The following is a 13,296-nucleotide window of genomic DNA, read 5'->3' as shown; positions in this document are numbered from 1 at the left end:
CCTTGGTTAAGCAACTTGGCCTGTCTGCAGACTGTACCTCTGTGACTGGTGCTCCTGACGCTGACGTCCCACTATCCTTCTCAGCTTTTGCCTGGCAGTCCACGGGGTTTCTTTAAAGAGTTCTCAAGTTGTAGGCACAAAAGTAAAAGCTGAGTTATCTGTGCCCTGTGTTCAGAATCAAGGAGCAAGATGGATGCTGCCGACAAACCTTGTATTCATCCCTGCATTCGTAGCCCCATCTTACTTCCTGTGCAGAATGTACCCAGACAGATGGGTTCTTTACTCCTTTGAGCCTTTTTGTAATGCAAAGAGATTCTAGGCTGCAGCTTTCTCTTATCTATTTGCTCTTCCATCTTCAAGAAATAGTTTTAAGTCTGATGTGCCCTCAATGCCCACTGACTCCCCCACTTTTTTTGCTGTTATGGATTTCTTTTCTTTTTGTAATTCTGTACTCTTAGTTCAGCAAGTTTTCAGTAGTACACAAAGAAATAGAAATCTATATCTTCATTCCTCATTTTGAACTGGAGCCTTCCCATTTTGAACTAAAAAAAAAAGGCTAAGCACATATATATATATACTTTACTTTGATTGTATTACTTTTTCCCTCCCTCTGCCCCCTGTGATTATCTAACACTTTATTTGCTAGTGTTTTTTAAAAATCAGAATCTGAGTTAGGTTCATATGGTACATTATGCAGATATGTCTCAACTCTTTTATTCTGTAGATGTCTACTCCCAGTCCCTGTCGTTGTTGAAGAAGCCAGGTCATTTATCATGAGGTGTCTCCTGCATTCTGCATTTTGGGGATTAGGTCCCTGAGAGGTCGTTTAACCTAGTCCTCTCCCCATTGTATTTCCTTTAATTGGTAGTAAGCCCTAGAAAGCTCGTCAGATTACATTCCATGTTTTGACCGGAATATTTTACAGCAGGAGGCGCATAGTGTCTGGTCATCTCTCTTTGGGGGATGCTGGGGGCCAGAGGTGCCCATAGCCCAGGGACTGCAAAATGGTAACATGCTGTCATTCCACCTTCTTTGAGAAACAGGAATACTTAAAGAAAACTTGCTCTCGTCAACTCTGTGGTTACCCTAAAGTAGAGTTCATAAAGGAAAGGCAGGAGAAATACTTGTTTTCCTTTATTGCTAGTTTTTATAGTTCTTTCTCTACAACCTTTCATAGATTTGTGTTACTTATAGGGTAAAGTCCATGCTATTTTGTCCTGTCACGTCAGTTCACTGCTTCTGCAAAACGTGGTGCTCATACACGCCTTCTCTTCTCAGGTTGCACATCAGAATTATTTATGGTGTGTGTAAAACGGAGATAATATTTCATTTGTGGGAATTTTTTGGTGAGGATTAGCTGAGATAATGCATGTAAATACATTTTGAATACTATTATGTATGCTACAAAAATTAAGTACTTTATTCTAAAACTTTCTGTGAATTTGTGTACTACCTATTATATATTTATTCTAAAACCCATGATAGAATAAAGAAAATGTTCAAAATAGTTTGTGATATTTAATTATCTTCATAATCCTTACTATTTACACTTTTATTTATGTCCTCTAATTAGAAAATAAGTTATAATTTAAACAGCTTCAAGATGAGAAGGTAGCAGACTCTTTTACAGTATTTAACAGTGTCAACGTATTTAACAAATACAGTATTAATTTATGCTTCTTTAAATAATACATTTACTGGGAACTAGCCAATCTTTAAGAAAAGTGGGGTTTTCTTTTTTGTCAGTGAGTTGGTTGGTTTGCATTTAATCGTATTGCTATTTTTTCAGCACATTTTTGGATTACTAGATTGTGTATAATCCACTGAAGATGTGACAGTAGTATTTGATTGCTTTCAGTGAAATTGTTTGTTCTGTGTCTTTAATTTTGTATTGGCTTTAATGTTTCCCCCCTTATCTTTCTTTAATTTAGCATGCCAGAGAGTATTGGTGGGTCTTTTGGTGTCGCTGATGAGCTCAAGAACATCTTCGGAAGAGCTAACCCTTCTTTTAAGAATATTTCTGGAGAAATCTCCTTGTACAGTAAATATGCTATAATTTAAAGTTTTTTTTACTGATACCTAATAGGATATTCTAAAAGTTATTTGGGAATCACTAAGCTCTCTCTTTGGTTGTGGTAATTATTATATAGACAACTTCATGTTATTATGTGTGAAATTCTCAATCATTTTATTATTTGCACATATTTGAACTGTTTCACTTCCATTTTAGCTAACCAGCCTTATCATTGGGATCATAGTCCCATTACCTCATCCCACCCCCAGTGGTTGTGCTTAAAAATGCTAAATAGTTATAATTACTAAAGAGAACTTAGTTATGAGCAGTTGTTACCATTTTAAGGATTATCCCTTTTTTTTGGTTTTGTGTTTTTGAAAATTATTATCTACTCTTCAGGTAGCTTCTATCACTTCTTTCCATTGGTGTAACTTAGTGACTTTTAGACTGTTCTTTGCTGAGAAACTAATTCTTATAATGAAACCTTGACCAGAAGGATATACAAATAAAACAAAACCTTGGAGCTACTTTCTGTGAAGCAAGATTAACTGTCATTGAGCCCTGCCCATTTCCCTACCTCACCCCAGCTTGTGGCCCCTGTGAGGACTCTGTGACACAGGTTAAAAACCACTGATATAGACATTTGGTAACTGACTGTATTTTTGGAGTGTTTCTTTAAAAATTTTTTTTAATGTTTATTCATTTTTGAGAAAGAGACAGAGACAGAGCATAAGTGAGGGAGGGGCAGAGAGAGAGGGAGACACAGAATCCAAAGCAGGCTCCAGGCTCCAAACTGTCAGCACAGAGCCCGACGCAGGGCTCGAATCCACAAACCTTGAGATCATGATCTGAGCCGAAATCACACTTAACCCACTGAGCCACCCAGGCGCCCTGAAATCTTCCTATTACTTTCCCTGAGGGCATTTCTCATCGTCATTATCAATATTAGCTGTTATTTTATGCACAGGGCATATAATTGGTAGGGTACTAGGTTACTCTTTTCCACTTTTTTACTTGTCTCCTTAGTCATTACTTTTCTTGTTTCTTCTCTCATCTTCTATAATTCTACATTTCAGTTTAACCAAAAATTTGTAATTTTTAACGAAAACTAAAAACACTTATTTTGATTTACCAAAAACAGATGAAAGAAAATTAATTTGATTAGGGAAAAGTCATGTAAAATAAGTTGGTAAGTAATTGAGCCACTCAATTTTATGAAGTCAGTCATGTTATAAATATCATTCAGAAATCTGGAGAATTTGTAAGGTGTCTGGTTCTGTCCTCCACTTAAAAATAATTGAGAGACAGGTGCCTAGGTGGCTCAGTCAGTTGAGTGTGCCACTTTTGATTTTGGCTTGGATCATGATCCAGGGGCATGAGATCAAGCCCTGCATCAGGCTCTGCGCTGAGTGTGGAGCCTGCTTGGGATTCTCTCTTGTTCTCCCTCTGCCCATCTCCTTTACCCATGCTGTCTCTCTCTCTAAAAACAATAAATAAATAAAATAAAGTAAAATTGAGAGAAGCAACTATAGTCTACTTGGAAATAAACATCTTTCTTTGGTAGAAATGATTCCAGATACAAGTATTATAATTAATTTCTTTTTTTTTTAAGTTTTTGTTTTTGTTTTTGTTTTTGTTTTTGTTTTGGAGAGAGAGAGCATGCGTGCAAGGGAAGGGCAGAGAGAGGGAGAAAGAAGATCCCAGAGCCTGATGCTGGGCTTGATCCCACGGACTGTGAGATCGTGACCTGTGTAAAAACCAAGAGCAGGCTTCTTAACCAACTGAGCCACCCAGGTGCCCCTGTAGTTAATTTCTATTACTTAAAACCAACTCATAACTTTCAGGCTTGCACCATGAAAGCATGTAAATCTAAAATTAACTGTAAGAGATTACAAATTTTAAGAATAAAATGTTTGTTTCATGTTTTATGCAAATTTTAGTGGTACGGTAGACAGGAAGGTACTAACTAGGAACACTGATATGTGTGTGGGTATGCTTGTACTTTCATTTATAACCTGAATTTCAAAATTACTGTGTACTTTAACATGATCGCAATGTTCTGTTTTGCTTTTTCTCTAGGAAGTTCTTCTTTTGGGTATTCTGAAAATTATTGAAAGCGACATTACTATGAGCCCTTCCCAGTATCTAACCTTCCCTTTACTGCATACTCCAAATGTAAGCAATGGTGTTTCATCACAGAAGAGTCCTGGGATTCTAAACAGCAAGGCACTGGGATTATTACTGAGAGCACAGAGTCCCCGGGGCCGGAAGGAGGCCAGCGGCGAAAGTTTCCCGCAGCAGCTGCTCTCCTCCTGGTATGTGGCCCCGGTCCACCTGCCTTTGCTGGGGCAGAACTGCTGGCCGCACCTGTCCGAAGGGTTCAGCGTGTCACTGTGGTTCAGCGTGGAGCGCATCCCTGAAGCTGAGAGTGCCGTGGAGAAAGGAAAGAAGATAAAGAAAAGAAGCAAATCCTCAGTGTTACGGGACGGTAGTTTGGATGACACAGGTATGGTGCTCCTGCTCCGTTGTCTGCTTCCCTGAGCTTTCTCACGCAGCTTTGGGTGGAGCTGTAAGGATGCAGGGCTGTTCTCACTGGCCGTGAACGTGTTCTTCGTGCCAAGAGCCTTAGTGATGGCAGGCCCTGCCTCCCCAAAGCCTGGCTCATCAGATGGTCTGTTTTGTACTTTGGCCTTGGGGCTGGGGGTGGGGGCTGCAGCAGAGGGACCCCCACATGTACAACTGCTGTGAGGGGTCACCAGCCCCACTTCCTGCCTCTTTCCTGGCCCCATTACTGGATTATGGTGATTCCTGGTGTGAGAGGAAGAAAGGAAGTAGCCCGAGAGCCACTCTTGTGTCCTTCTGTCCCCTTCTCCCCAGGAGTCCCCATCTCATCTCCTTTCCCTCTGTTAGCTCAGCTCTCCTCTTCATTCTCCTCCTCGTTCTCCTCCTTCTCCATCGTTCTCCATTGTTCTGCAGTGCCTCCCCCTAGTTCCTGACATACCACGTTTGAGTGAGTCAGCCTTTCTCCACAGTTAGAATCATTTCCATTCCGGTGCTTTCTATAACCGATCCAATTGCTGTTCTGCCGCCACGACACTGTCTCATTCCTCATATGATGAAAAGGCAGAAGAACCTGTTCATTAAAAAGCAGTTTATGGTGGTGAGAAGCCAAGCAGGCCAGCTAACTGTTAGGGTCCACAGGACAGGTGACCTGACTGGTGAGACAGGTGGTTGGGGTCACGCAGAGGTCCTGGCCTCAGGCTCTTCGCCACACAGAGCTGGCACCCCACTGGCTCCCCACTTCAGAACACGAGGCCTGCGGCCTGCGAGGAAGGTCTTCCTCCACTGACGCAGAGAGAAAGGAAACCCTTAATGACACCGACAAGACTGAAGAGAGCTGGAGTGTCACCTGATACCCACAGCTGGAGCTCTGAACCCACTTCTCCAGACACACGTCCCTGTGACTAGCATAGCGCACTCACGTGCCTCTGTGGGTCAGCCCAGGAAGCCAACCTCAAGCACAGAAATCGAGGAGCTCTAGCATTTTCATTTTAGTTGAACTTTTCCACTAAGAATTGATAGCTCTGAAGCAGTATACACGTGACCTTACCAATGATGATTCTGTCTCGTGTACATTGAGTGCTCTCTGTAGGTGCGTCACTTTGCCCAGCTTTCTGCCTACATTTTTAATCTAACCTTTATGACAATTCCATAAGGTAAGTGCTTGCACTGTCCATATTTACGGATGCAGTGAGACAGCATGAGCAATTTATGTAGCTGGTAAGTGATGGGAAGGGATTTAGACCCACCAGTATGTTTAAACCAGAGTTTAAACATTGCCACTACACTGTAACCTGTGTAGACCTCTTTCTCAGATTTAAGTGGGGGCAGTCACAATGCAAACAGTCTCTTATAAAATGAAATTAGTATACACAATAGCCTGAAAAAAGTTGAGCATTGGGCAATTTAAAAAAATTTATGGTAGAAATATATTAGAATACATATATTTTAGGATGACAATTCTGCATAAACATTAAAAAAGAACATTTAAAAATAGTATATATACCAGTCTTGAAGAGAGAGCTGAAGAAAATATTACAGTGATGACACATCCTTTGCCCCAAATGACTTTTGTGACATTGAGCAAGTTATTTAACCTCTCAGCACCTCAATTCTCTTACCCTCTAAATGGGGACAATAAAATTACATCAGAAGATTGTTGTGGGCACTAAATTAAATATTTGTTATATTTCTACTTTACAGTACCTGGGTATACACTGGATTTGGCTCTAGTCTTTTATTTGTGCAAAAGTCAGATTTGATATGGAAACATTAGTATCACATCAGATATGAATTCTCTATACATCTCAAACCTTGGGCAATAGTCCTCAAAATAATCAATGAATTTAGGGGGAGTATTCTTAAAAATTGGTGGTCTTTATACTTGTTGAAAAATGGCAACAAACATATAAGCAGTCTAACAGCTGGTAATGTTGATCTTCTCGGGAAGTCTGAGCCGTTGGACGTGCATTTTGTATTTTGGTACCTCTTCAGTAACAGTTCTCTGCGAAATCAGGCAGCATAGTGACAGGTAGCATAGAAGGCTTGGGGGTTCAGCTCATCATACATATTTGGATTGTGCTAGATTTAGCGTGGTGAGAAACCACTTCAAGTCAGGATGAATAACCAGAGAGCCCAAGCATATGGCACTACCTTAGCTTGCCTTAGAATAACATTTTGAAGTTTCAGAACCACTTAGCAATTATATGCAAAAATGACTCATCAGGAAGTCTAAACAAAGAATATATTCAAATGGCACAATTTTTCCACAATCAATTTTTTTAAATCATGCTATTGTAATAATTATATAATGATTTTTGGTTGTGCAGGTGACAATGATGTGTGCTCTGTGGACCAGGGTCTGTAATGTCAGAGTGACCGAATCCAACCAATAAAAGAAAGGTGGCACGTTTTGTAATAGGTCATGACAGTGACATCACAGTGATCTGTTCATTCCCACAATTAGCCCTCAATTATCCTATATTTTGAAGACTTTCATGACTCTTAATATACTCAATTACTGTTTCTGCTCCTGGTGCCTTTTTGGAGTTAATGACTCAAGTTTGGGGATATTGTTTAGAACAGCCAGGTAAATAATTTACTGCAAAAGAGCAACCATGCTTTGTGTTCTTTTAAATCCACTTTTCCACTCATTTTATCAACTGCTTTACTGATTATTTTAACGTCTTTTTATCATAGAGAACAACAGACCGGAAGGTGCCGAGTACATAAATCCTGGTGAAAGGCTCATCGAAGAAGGATGTATTCATATGATTTCCTTGGGATCCAAAGCTCTGATGATGCAAGTGTGGGCTGATCCCCACAATGGCACTTTCATCTTCCGGTATTGCTCATCCTCAACCTCCTGCGAGTAGATCATGTATTTAAATAACTTAGATGAGATGTTGATGTGAAATCTACTAATAGTTACCCCAAATCAGAAAACTGTTTTTAAAAAGATACATTCTAACAATTGTTAATACCACCTCTGTAACAATATATTATTCTATCCAAAAATTATTCTATCCAAAACCTAAGCTCTTAAAGTATTAATTAGATTTTAGACCAAATGCTCCCTGAAGTCTTACCTATGGAAATATTCTATCAGATTGCAATCACCTTAAGATGTTATTATCAGACAGCTGGTCTCCATGCAGAATATGTTAAATAGCCATTATCTGATAAACTTCAATTCTTCTTGCAATCTTGTCTTTTTTCCTACCTGTTTTGTTAACTGGTATACAAATCTTTTGCTTGGATTGAATGAATATGAATAGTGTGATACTATTTTTATAAAACTTTAAACAAAAATATGTCATTTAGAGGATATATGCTTTTTGTTATAAAGGTTACTTGGTATTTTATATACATTATATCCTAATTCTCTCAGAGTCCCTCCAAGTAGGATAGACCCCTCAGTACATCTTGGCATTTAGACATTTATGTACAACATGTATTAATTTTTATATGAACCAAATATTATACTGTAATTTCTAAAAAGGCAATGACTATATAAATAGTAATAATTTAGGGGCGCCTGGGGGGCTGTCAGTTAAGTGTACCCCTCTTGGTTTCGGCTCAGGTCATGATCTCACAGCTTGTGAGATTAAGCCCCATGCCAGGCTCTGTACTGACACTGGAGCCTGCTTGGGGTTCTCTCTGCCTGCCTCCTGCTCACTCTCCCTGTCTTTCTTTCAAACATAAATAAATTTAAAAATTTAATAAATAGTGAGTGTACATTTGAAAAGTAATGCCTAAATTATTCACACTAGCAAATGAACTTCATCTATTTTAGGTAATAATATAACAAAACAAGCAGATTTTATGCTGTAAAACAAAGACTTACTGACTTTTCAAATTAGTTTAAAAATAGAACTGGGGCACCTGCTTGGCTCAGTTGGCCTCCAACTTCAGCTCAGATCATGATCTCATGGTTTGTGAGTTCGAGCCCCACATCAGGCTCTGTGCTGACAGCTCAGAGCCTGGATCCTGCTTGGGATTCTGTGCCTCCCTCCCCATCCCTCCCCAACGCATGCTCGATCTCTCTGTCATTCAAAAATAAACAGAAAAACAAATAGAACTAATTTTGTGGGCACCTGGGTGGCTCAGTCGAATAAGCTTCTGACTCTGGATCTCAGCTCAGGGCACGATCTCACGGTTTATGAGACTGAGCTCGCGTTGGGCTCTGCTTCATTAGTGTGGGGCCTACTTGGGATTCTCTTTCTCTGGCTACATCTTCTCTCTGTGTGCTCTCTCTCTCTCAAAATAAATAAACTTTAGAAAAAATAGAACTGATTTTTAATTTAACTCAAATGCCTGGAATTACAGCTATTATACATTTATCAAATGTTGAGATCAGAAACTTCATGTCTTCAGCCATTACTTTTCTCTTTTTTGTAGCATGTGCATGGATCCCAACGATGACATGAAAGCTACTTTACTGGCACAGGTTGAGTCACAGGAGAATGTTTTCGTCCCAAGTAGATGGCAACACCTGGTGCTCACCTACCTACAGCAACCCCAAGGGAAGAAGAGTAACCATGGGAAAATCTCCATGTGGGTCTCTGGGCAAAGGTAGGAAACATTTTTAGCAAATACTTACTAACTTCAGTTATAATTTTAAGTTTAGTTTGTCATAGCTTTGGAAGCAGATCCCTGGAAACCAGAGACACAATGTGCTCTATGTTAATGCAGGAGTCTATATCAGAGTCAGATAATTTTTCCTATTTATCATTTTAATACAAAATTAATTTCCCATGCAAGTTAATATTTGGGTTTGAGGAAACACGCAGAAAACAGAACATTTAGATGCTTATGTAGGATGTATGTCAGATCAGGGAACAGAACCTATAATTTGGCCTATAAATTTATAAAATGAATCCACAAGGAATTCTTTCAATTCAGTGGCTAGTAAGGCTAATACCTAAATTAAGTCAGGGTTTCAAAAGAAATTGGAATTACTAGAGGAAGATATAAGCTAGTGTGTATCAGGTGATAGAGTAAAATAGGATCCTGGAACATAGTGTATATGAGGTGATAGATTCAGGTATAACACTGTGCTTTTTACCGACCAGGAGAATTATGTGTCAAGTTAATAAGAAGTGTTTTCTAGAATATCTTAATGAAAAATTTAACCCAGAGAGAGCTATACAGTATCTTGGATTTGTAAGAGTTGGGAAATATTTTATGAATGAAATAACATAAAAGGGTTACAGAATTGGAAAAGTGGTGCAGTGTGGGACAGGATCAAGCTGGCTGGAAGGAAGAGTCTGAGTTGAATAATGAGAAAGAAAACCAATGGGTATGGTAATGCTACCTGACAGGCAAGTTTTGCATGTCAAGGTGGGGAGTCTAGATTTAATCTCATGGACTGTAAAATATGTCAGACCTGTTATGTTGCAGACCTTTTGCTAGGTGCCTTACATGCATTACCTTCCAATTGTCTAAAAAAAATAATAATAACATATACCCTTAGTATAAATGGACCTATTCTTATTCATTCATTTGTTCACCCATTAAATATTTATTGCGGAATTGCCCTGTGCCCAGCATGTTTGCATTCGGCTTGAGGGCAATGGAAACTAAGACTCAGGCTCTATGCCTTCTTGGAACTCACAGTCTAATGGGGGAAGCACACGAGAAGCAAACACAATGAAATGAATATATACAAATTATGACAAATACTGTGGAGGTAACAAACAGGCCCCCAGACAGAAAATATGAGGTTTGCTACTTAGTAGGTGGGTCAGGGAAAGCCTCTTTGGGAAAGGATTATTTAAGCTGAGACCTGGAGGGAAGATGGGGCATGCTACGAGCCAAAGGGCCCACAGAAACCAAGGGAAAGCTGTGTGTGGTGTCACTGCTGAAAGGGAGGCTGTCGAGATGACTGCTTGGAGCTGTCGAGGTCAATACCACAGGAAGGCAGAGAACAGGGAGCTTGTGAGTGGCTTTAGGGGAGTCTGTCCCCGGTCCGCCACAGGAAAGAACAGGCCATTGGAACAAAATCAAGGCTTTAGTTTTTGTTTTTTCATTTAAAAAAATCCATGAAAATATGTCATTGAAGCTTCCATATTCTAAATGAAATATTTTCAACCAATTAGTAAAAACTTTTTTTCTGAGCCTTGAGTTAGATCGGTTGAAGTTGGGGATAGGGCTGTGCATAGTGAGCCTCTTTCTCCTAGACCCTCTCCTTATTTCCCAAGCTCTCAACTTGTGCCAGGCACTGTTTGAAACACTGATGCAGATGACCTCATTTGGTCCTCCCGACAACACTAGGAAGAAGGTATATTCTTTTCTCTATGTTACGTATGAGTCATTTGATACCCAGAATGGGTAAAGTCATGCCCTGAGTATGGGGTAGAGCTGAAACTTGAACCCAGATACAACCCATGCTTTAGAACCCTATGTTTTACCACCCCTATACCCTTAATTTGAATCAGACCACCTGGCAGGTGTAGAAGTCATAAACGAATTCTTGGACATGCTCAGAATGAGAGTTTAGATGTTCATTGTAGACAGTTTGCGAGCATAGTCAATTCACATATTTCTACATTACTTTGAAGGAATTTTCTTGCCATTTGGTATAAAGTAATGATTTCATCTGTTAAGAGAGCAGTGAGAAAGTGACCAAGGACAAATATATTATTCTGTTTATTTAAAATTTTTTATGGTTTTTATTTGTTTTTGAGAGACAGAGACAGTGTGAGCAGTGGAGGGTCAGAGAGAGAGGGAGACACAGAATCAGAAGCAGGCTCCAGGCTCTGAGCTGTCAGCACAGTGCCCGACACAGGGCTTGAACCCACGAACTGTGAGATCATGACCGGAGCCAAAGCCGGACGCTTAACTGACTGAGCCACCCAGGCGCCCCAATTATTCTGTTGATTTAAATTTGGCAGTACCTTTATCACTTTCTGAATTAATAGAATAATTTCTATAAATAATATATTTCAGGAGAACATTTTTAATAGTACACAATACTGAAAACATATTATTAATAGCTTACGTTGTTATTTATTGAACAGCACACGAATGTGGTGGGAATAATATATGGCACATAGTAGATACTTAATATTCGTTGAATTCATCTTGCAAAGTGTTCTTTACCCTTAAAAACTGTATTAAGTCCTACTGCCAACAGGTGGCAGTAGTGTTTCAGTCATGGCCCACATTTGGTTCAAGAATGATGCATGCACTAGAAATGATCTCACTGAATTGTTGTATGCCCATTATACCTCAGTACAAAAGTTACCTCACATCTTTACTTTATCAAAAAATATTTCTATTAAAATAGTTAAGTTTGTATGTTAAATATAAAACAGAAAGCCTGAAGGAAAAGGTTTTAAATTTAAATAAATTGACATACCAACGTAGAATTTCTCATTAAGAGCTAACCACATTTGCATATTCTAAGTCTTTATCTTATTTACAAACTTTGCCTTTATAAGTTACCTTCATATCTTGGTATGGAGCTTAAAACGTTACCCAAAAGGGGGTAGAACTTGGCACTCTGGACTTCCAGCTAGCTGATGAAGTCCTCTCATCGTGTGTGTCTCTCTTTGAGAAGAGAGTTTACTTTTTCCTATTCTGTCTTTTGTAAGGATTCCTGTAGATACAAGACACTGATAAAAGTTCTATGAGCTTTGAAAAAAATAGAAAATGCAGAAAAGCACTGGCATTTCAGTGGCGAGTCAGAACCAAACCTTGAGAAGTGATACTCTTTTCCTGAGTAGAAGATGATATTTTAGAAATGGTTTACCAAGGTGAGAGGAATTAGCGGGAGGTGGTTGGTCTGTACTTGTAAACCAGGAAGGCACATGTGCAGAGGCCAGATGGCTGAGGAAACTGGCATCAGGGGTCCAGTCCTGCTTTCCATGGTCGGCTGTGGGGGTCCGTAGCGCATCTCTGTTCTGCTCCCCTCTTTCTGGGCTTGGTCTCCTGCCAGCAGCCAGGACCGGGAGACAGCAGAATCCACTCTCTTTCTCCCCATCACCAACTGTTTGATACCCAGCCAAGAAAATTGTTCAAGCATTTACACTTTTAAAATACTCAAGTCCTGACTGAAGTAATTGATTTAACTTTGTTTTTAACGCAGGAAACCTGATGTTACTTTGGACTTCGTGCTTCCTAGAAGAACAAGCTTATCATCTGATAGCAATAAAACATTTTGCATGATTGGCCACTGTTGTTCTTCTCAAGAAGAGTTTTTGCAGTTGGCTGGGAAGTGGGATTTGGGAAATTTACTCCTCTTCAATGGTATACATTTCTCCTTCAAAGCATTTCCAATTTTTTCTTTCAGTTAACAAGTATTAAACTAGTAAATTATCCTGGATAAGATATTAATCTCTATTCCTTCATTTATAGTTAGTAAGTATTACATTTCCTAGATACCAAGATGCACTTTTAAAATATTTTAACATTTTTATAACATGGATGTTTCTTACAATTGATATATATGTTTAATGCAGGGGTGTATGTCATACCCCTAGCCCTTCTCCCCCAAAGTGAAGCATATATGAAATCAACTTTATTTTATAATCCAGGAAAATACAGTATTATGACAAGTAGAATGATTGTCTCTCTTACTTACAATTTTAGTATATTCTTTTTTTAAGATTTTAAAAATACTTAAAAAAATTTTTCAATGTTTTTATTTATTTTTGATAGAGAGAGACAGCATGAGCAGAGGAGGGTCAAAGAGAAGACTCACAGGATCTGAAGCAGGC

At 39.2% G+C, this 13,296-nt stretch overlaps 1 protein-coding gene across 8 annotated transcripts in view; it reads left to right on the top strand.

Moving 5' to 3' along the window:
- Nucleotides 1-13,296, top strand: part of LYST (lysosomal trafficking regulator) — a 177,799-nt gene that overhangs the window by 61,973 nt on the left and 102,530 nt on the right. For all 8 annotated transcript variants that reach the window (XR_003905486.1, XR_003905482.1, XR_003905483.1 and 5 more), the window contains 5 exons: nucleotides 1,932-2,041; nucleotides 4,094-4,520; nucleotides 7,274-7,418; nucleotides 8,975-9,148; nucleotides 12,666-12,826. Coding sequence is in view for 5 of the 8 variants with exons in the window: in XM_029931602.1 (XP_029787462.1) it covers nucleotides 1,932-2,041; nucleotides 4,094-4,520; nucleotides 7,274-7,418; nucleotides 8,975-9,148; nucleotides 12,666-12,826 (1,017 nt within the window). In the remaining 3 variants the exon portion in view is untranslated. The remainder of the gene's footprint in view (nucleotides 1-1,931; nucleotides 2,042-4,093; nucleotides 4,521-7,273; nucleotides 7,419-8,974; nucleotides 9,149-12,665; nucleotides 12,827-13,296) is intronic.

This window comes from Suricata suricatta, chromosome 2 (assembly GCF_006229205.1).
Source record: "Suricata suricatta isolate VVHF042 chromosome 2, meerkat_22Aug2017_6uvM2_HiC, whole genome shotgun sequence".
Lineage (NCBI taxonomy): Eukaryota > Metazoa > Chordata > Mammalia > Carnivora > Herpestidae > Suricata > Suricata suricatta.
This window is presented reverse-complemented; position numbering and strand designations above follow the sequence as displayed.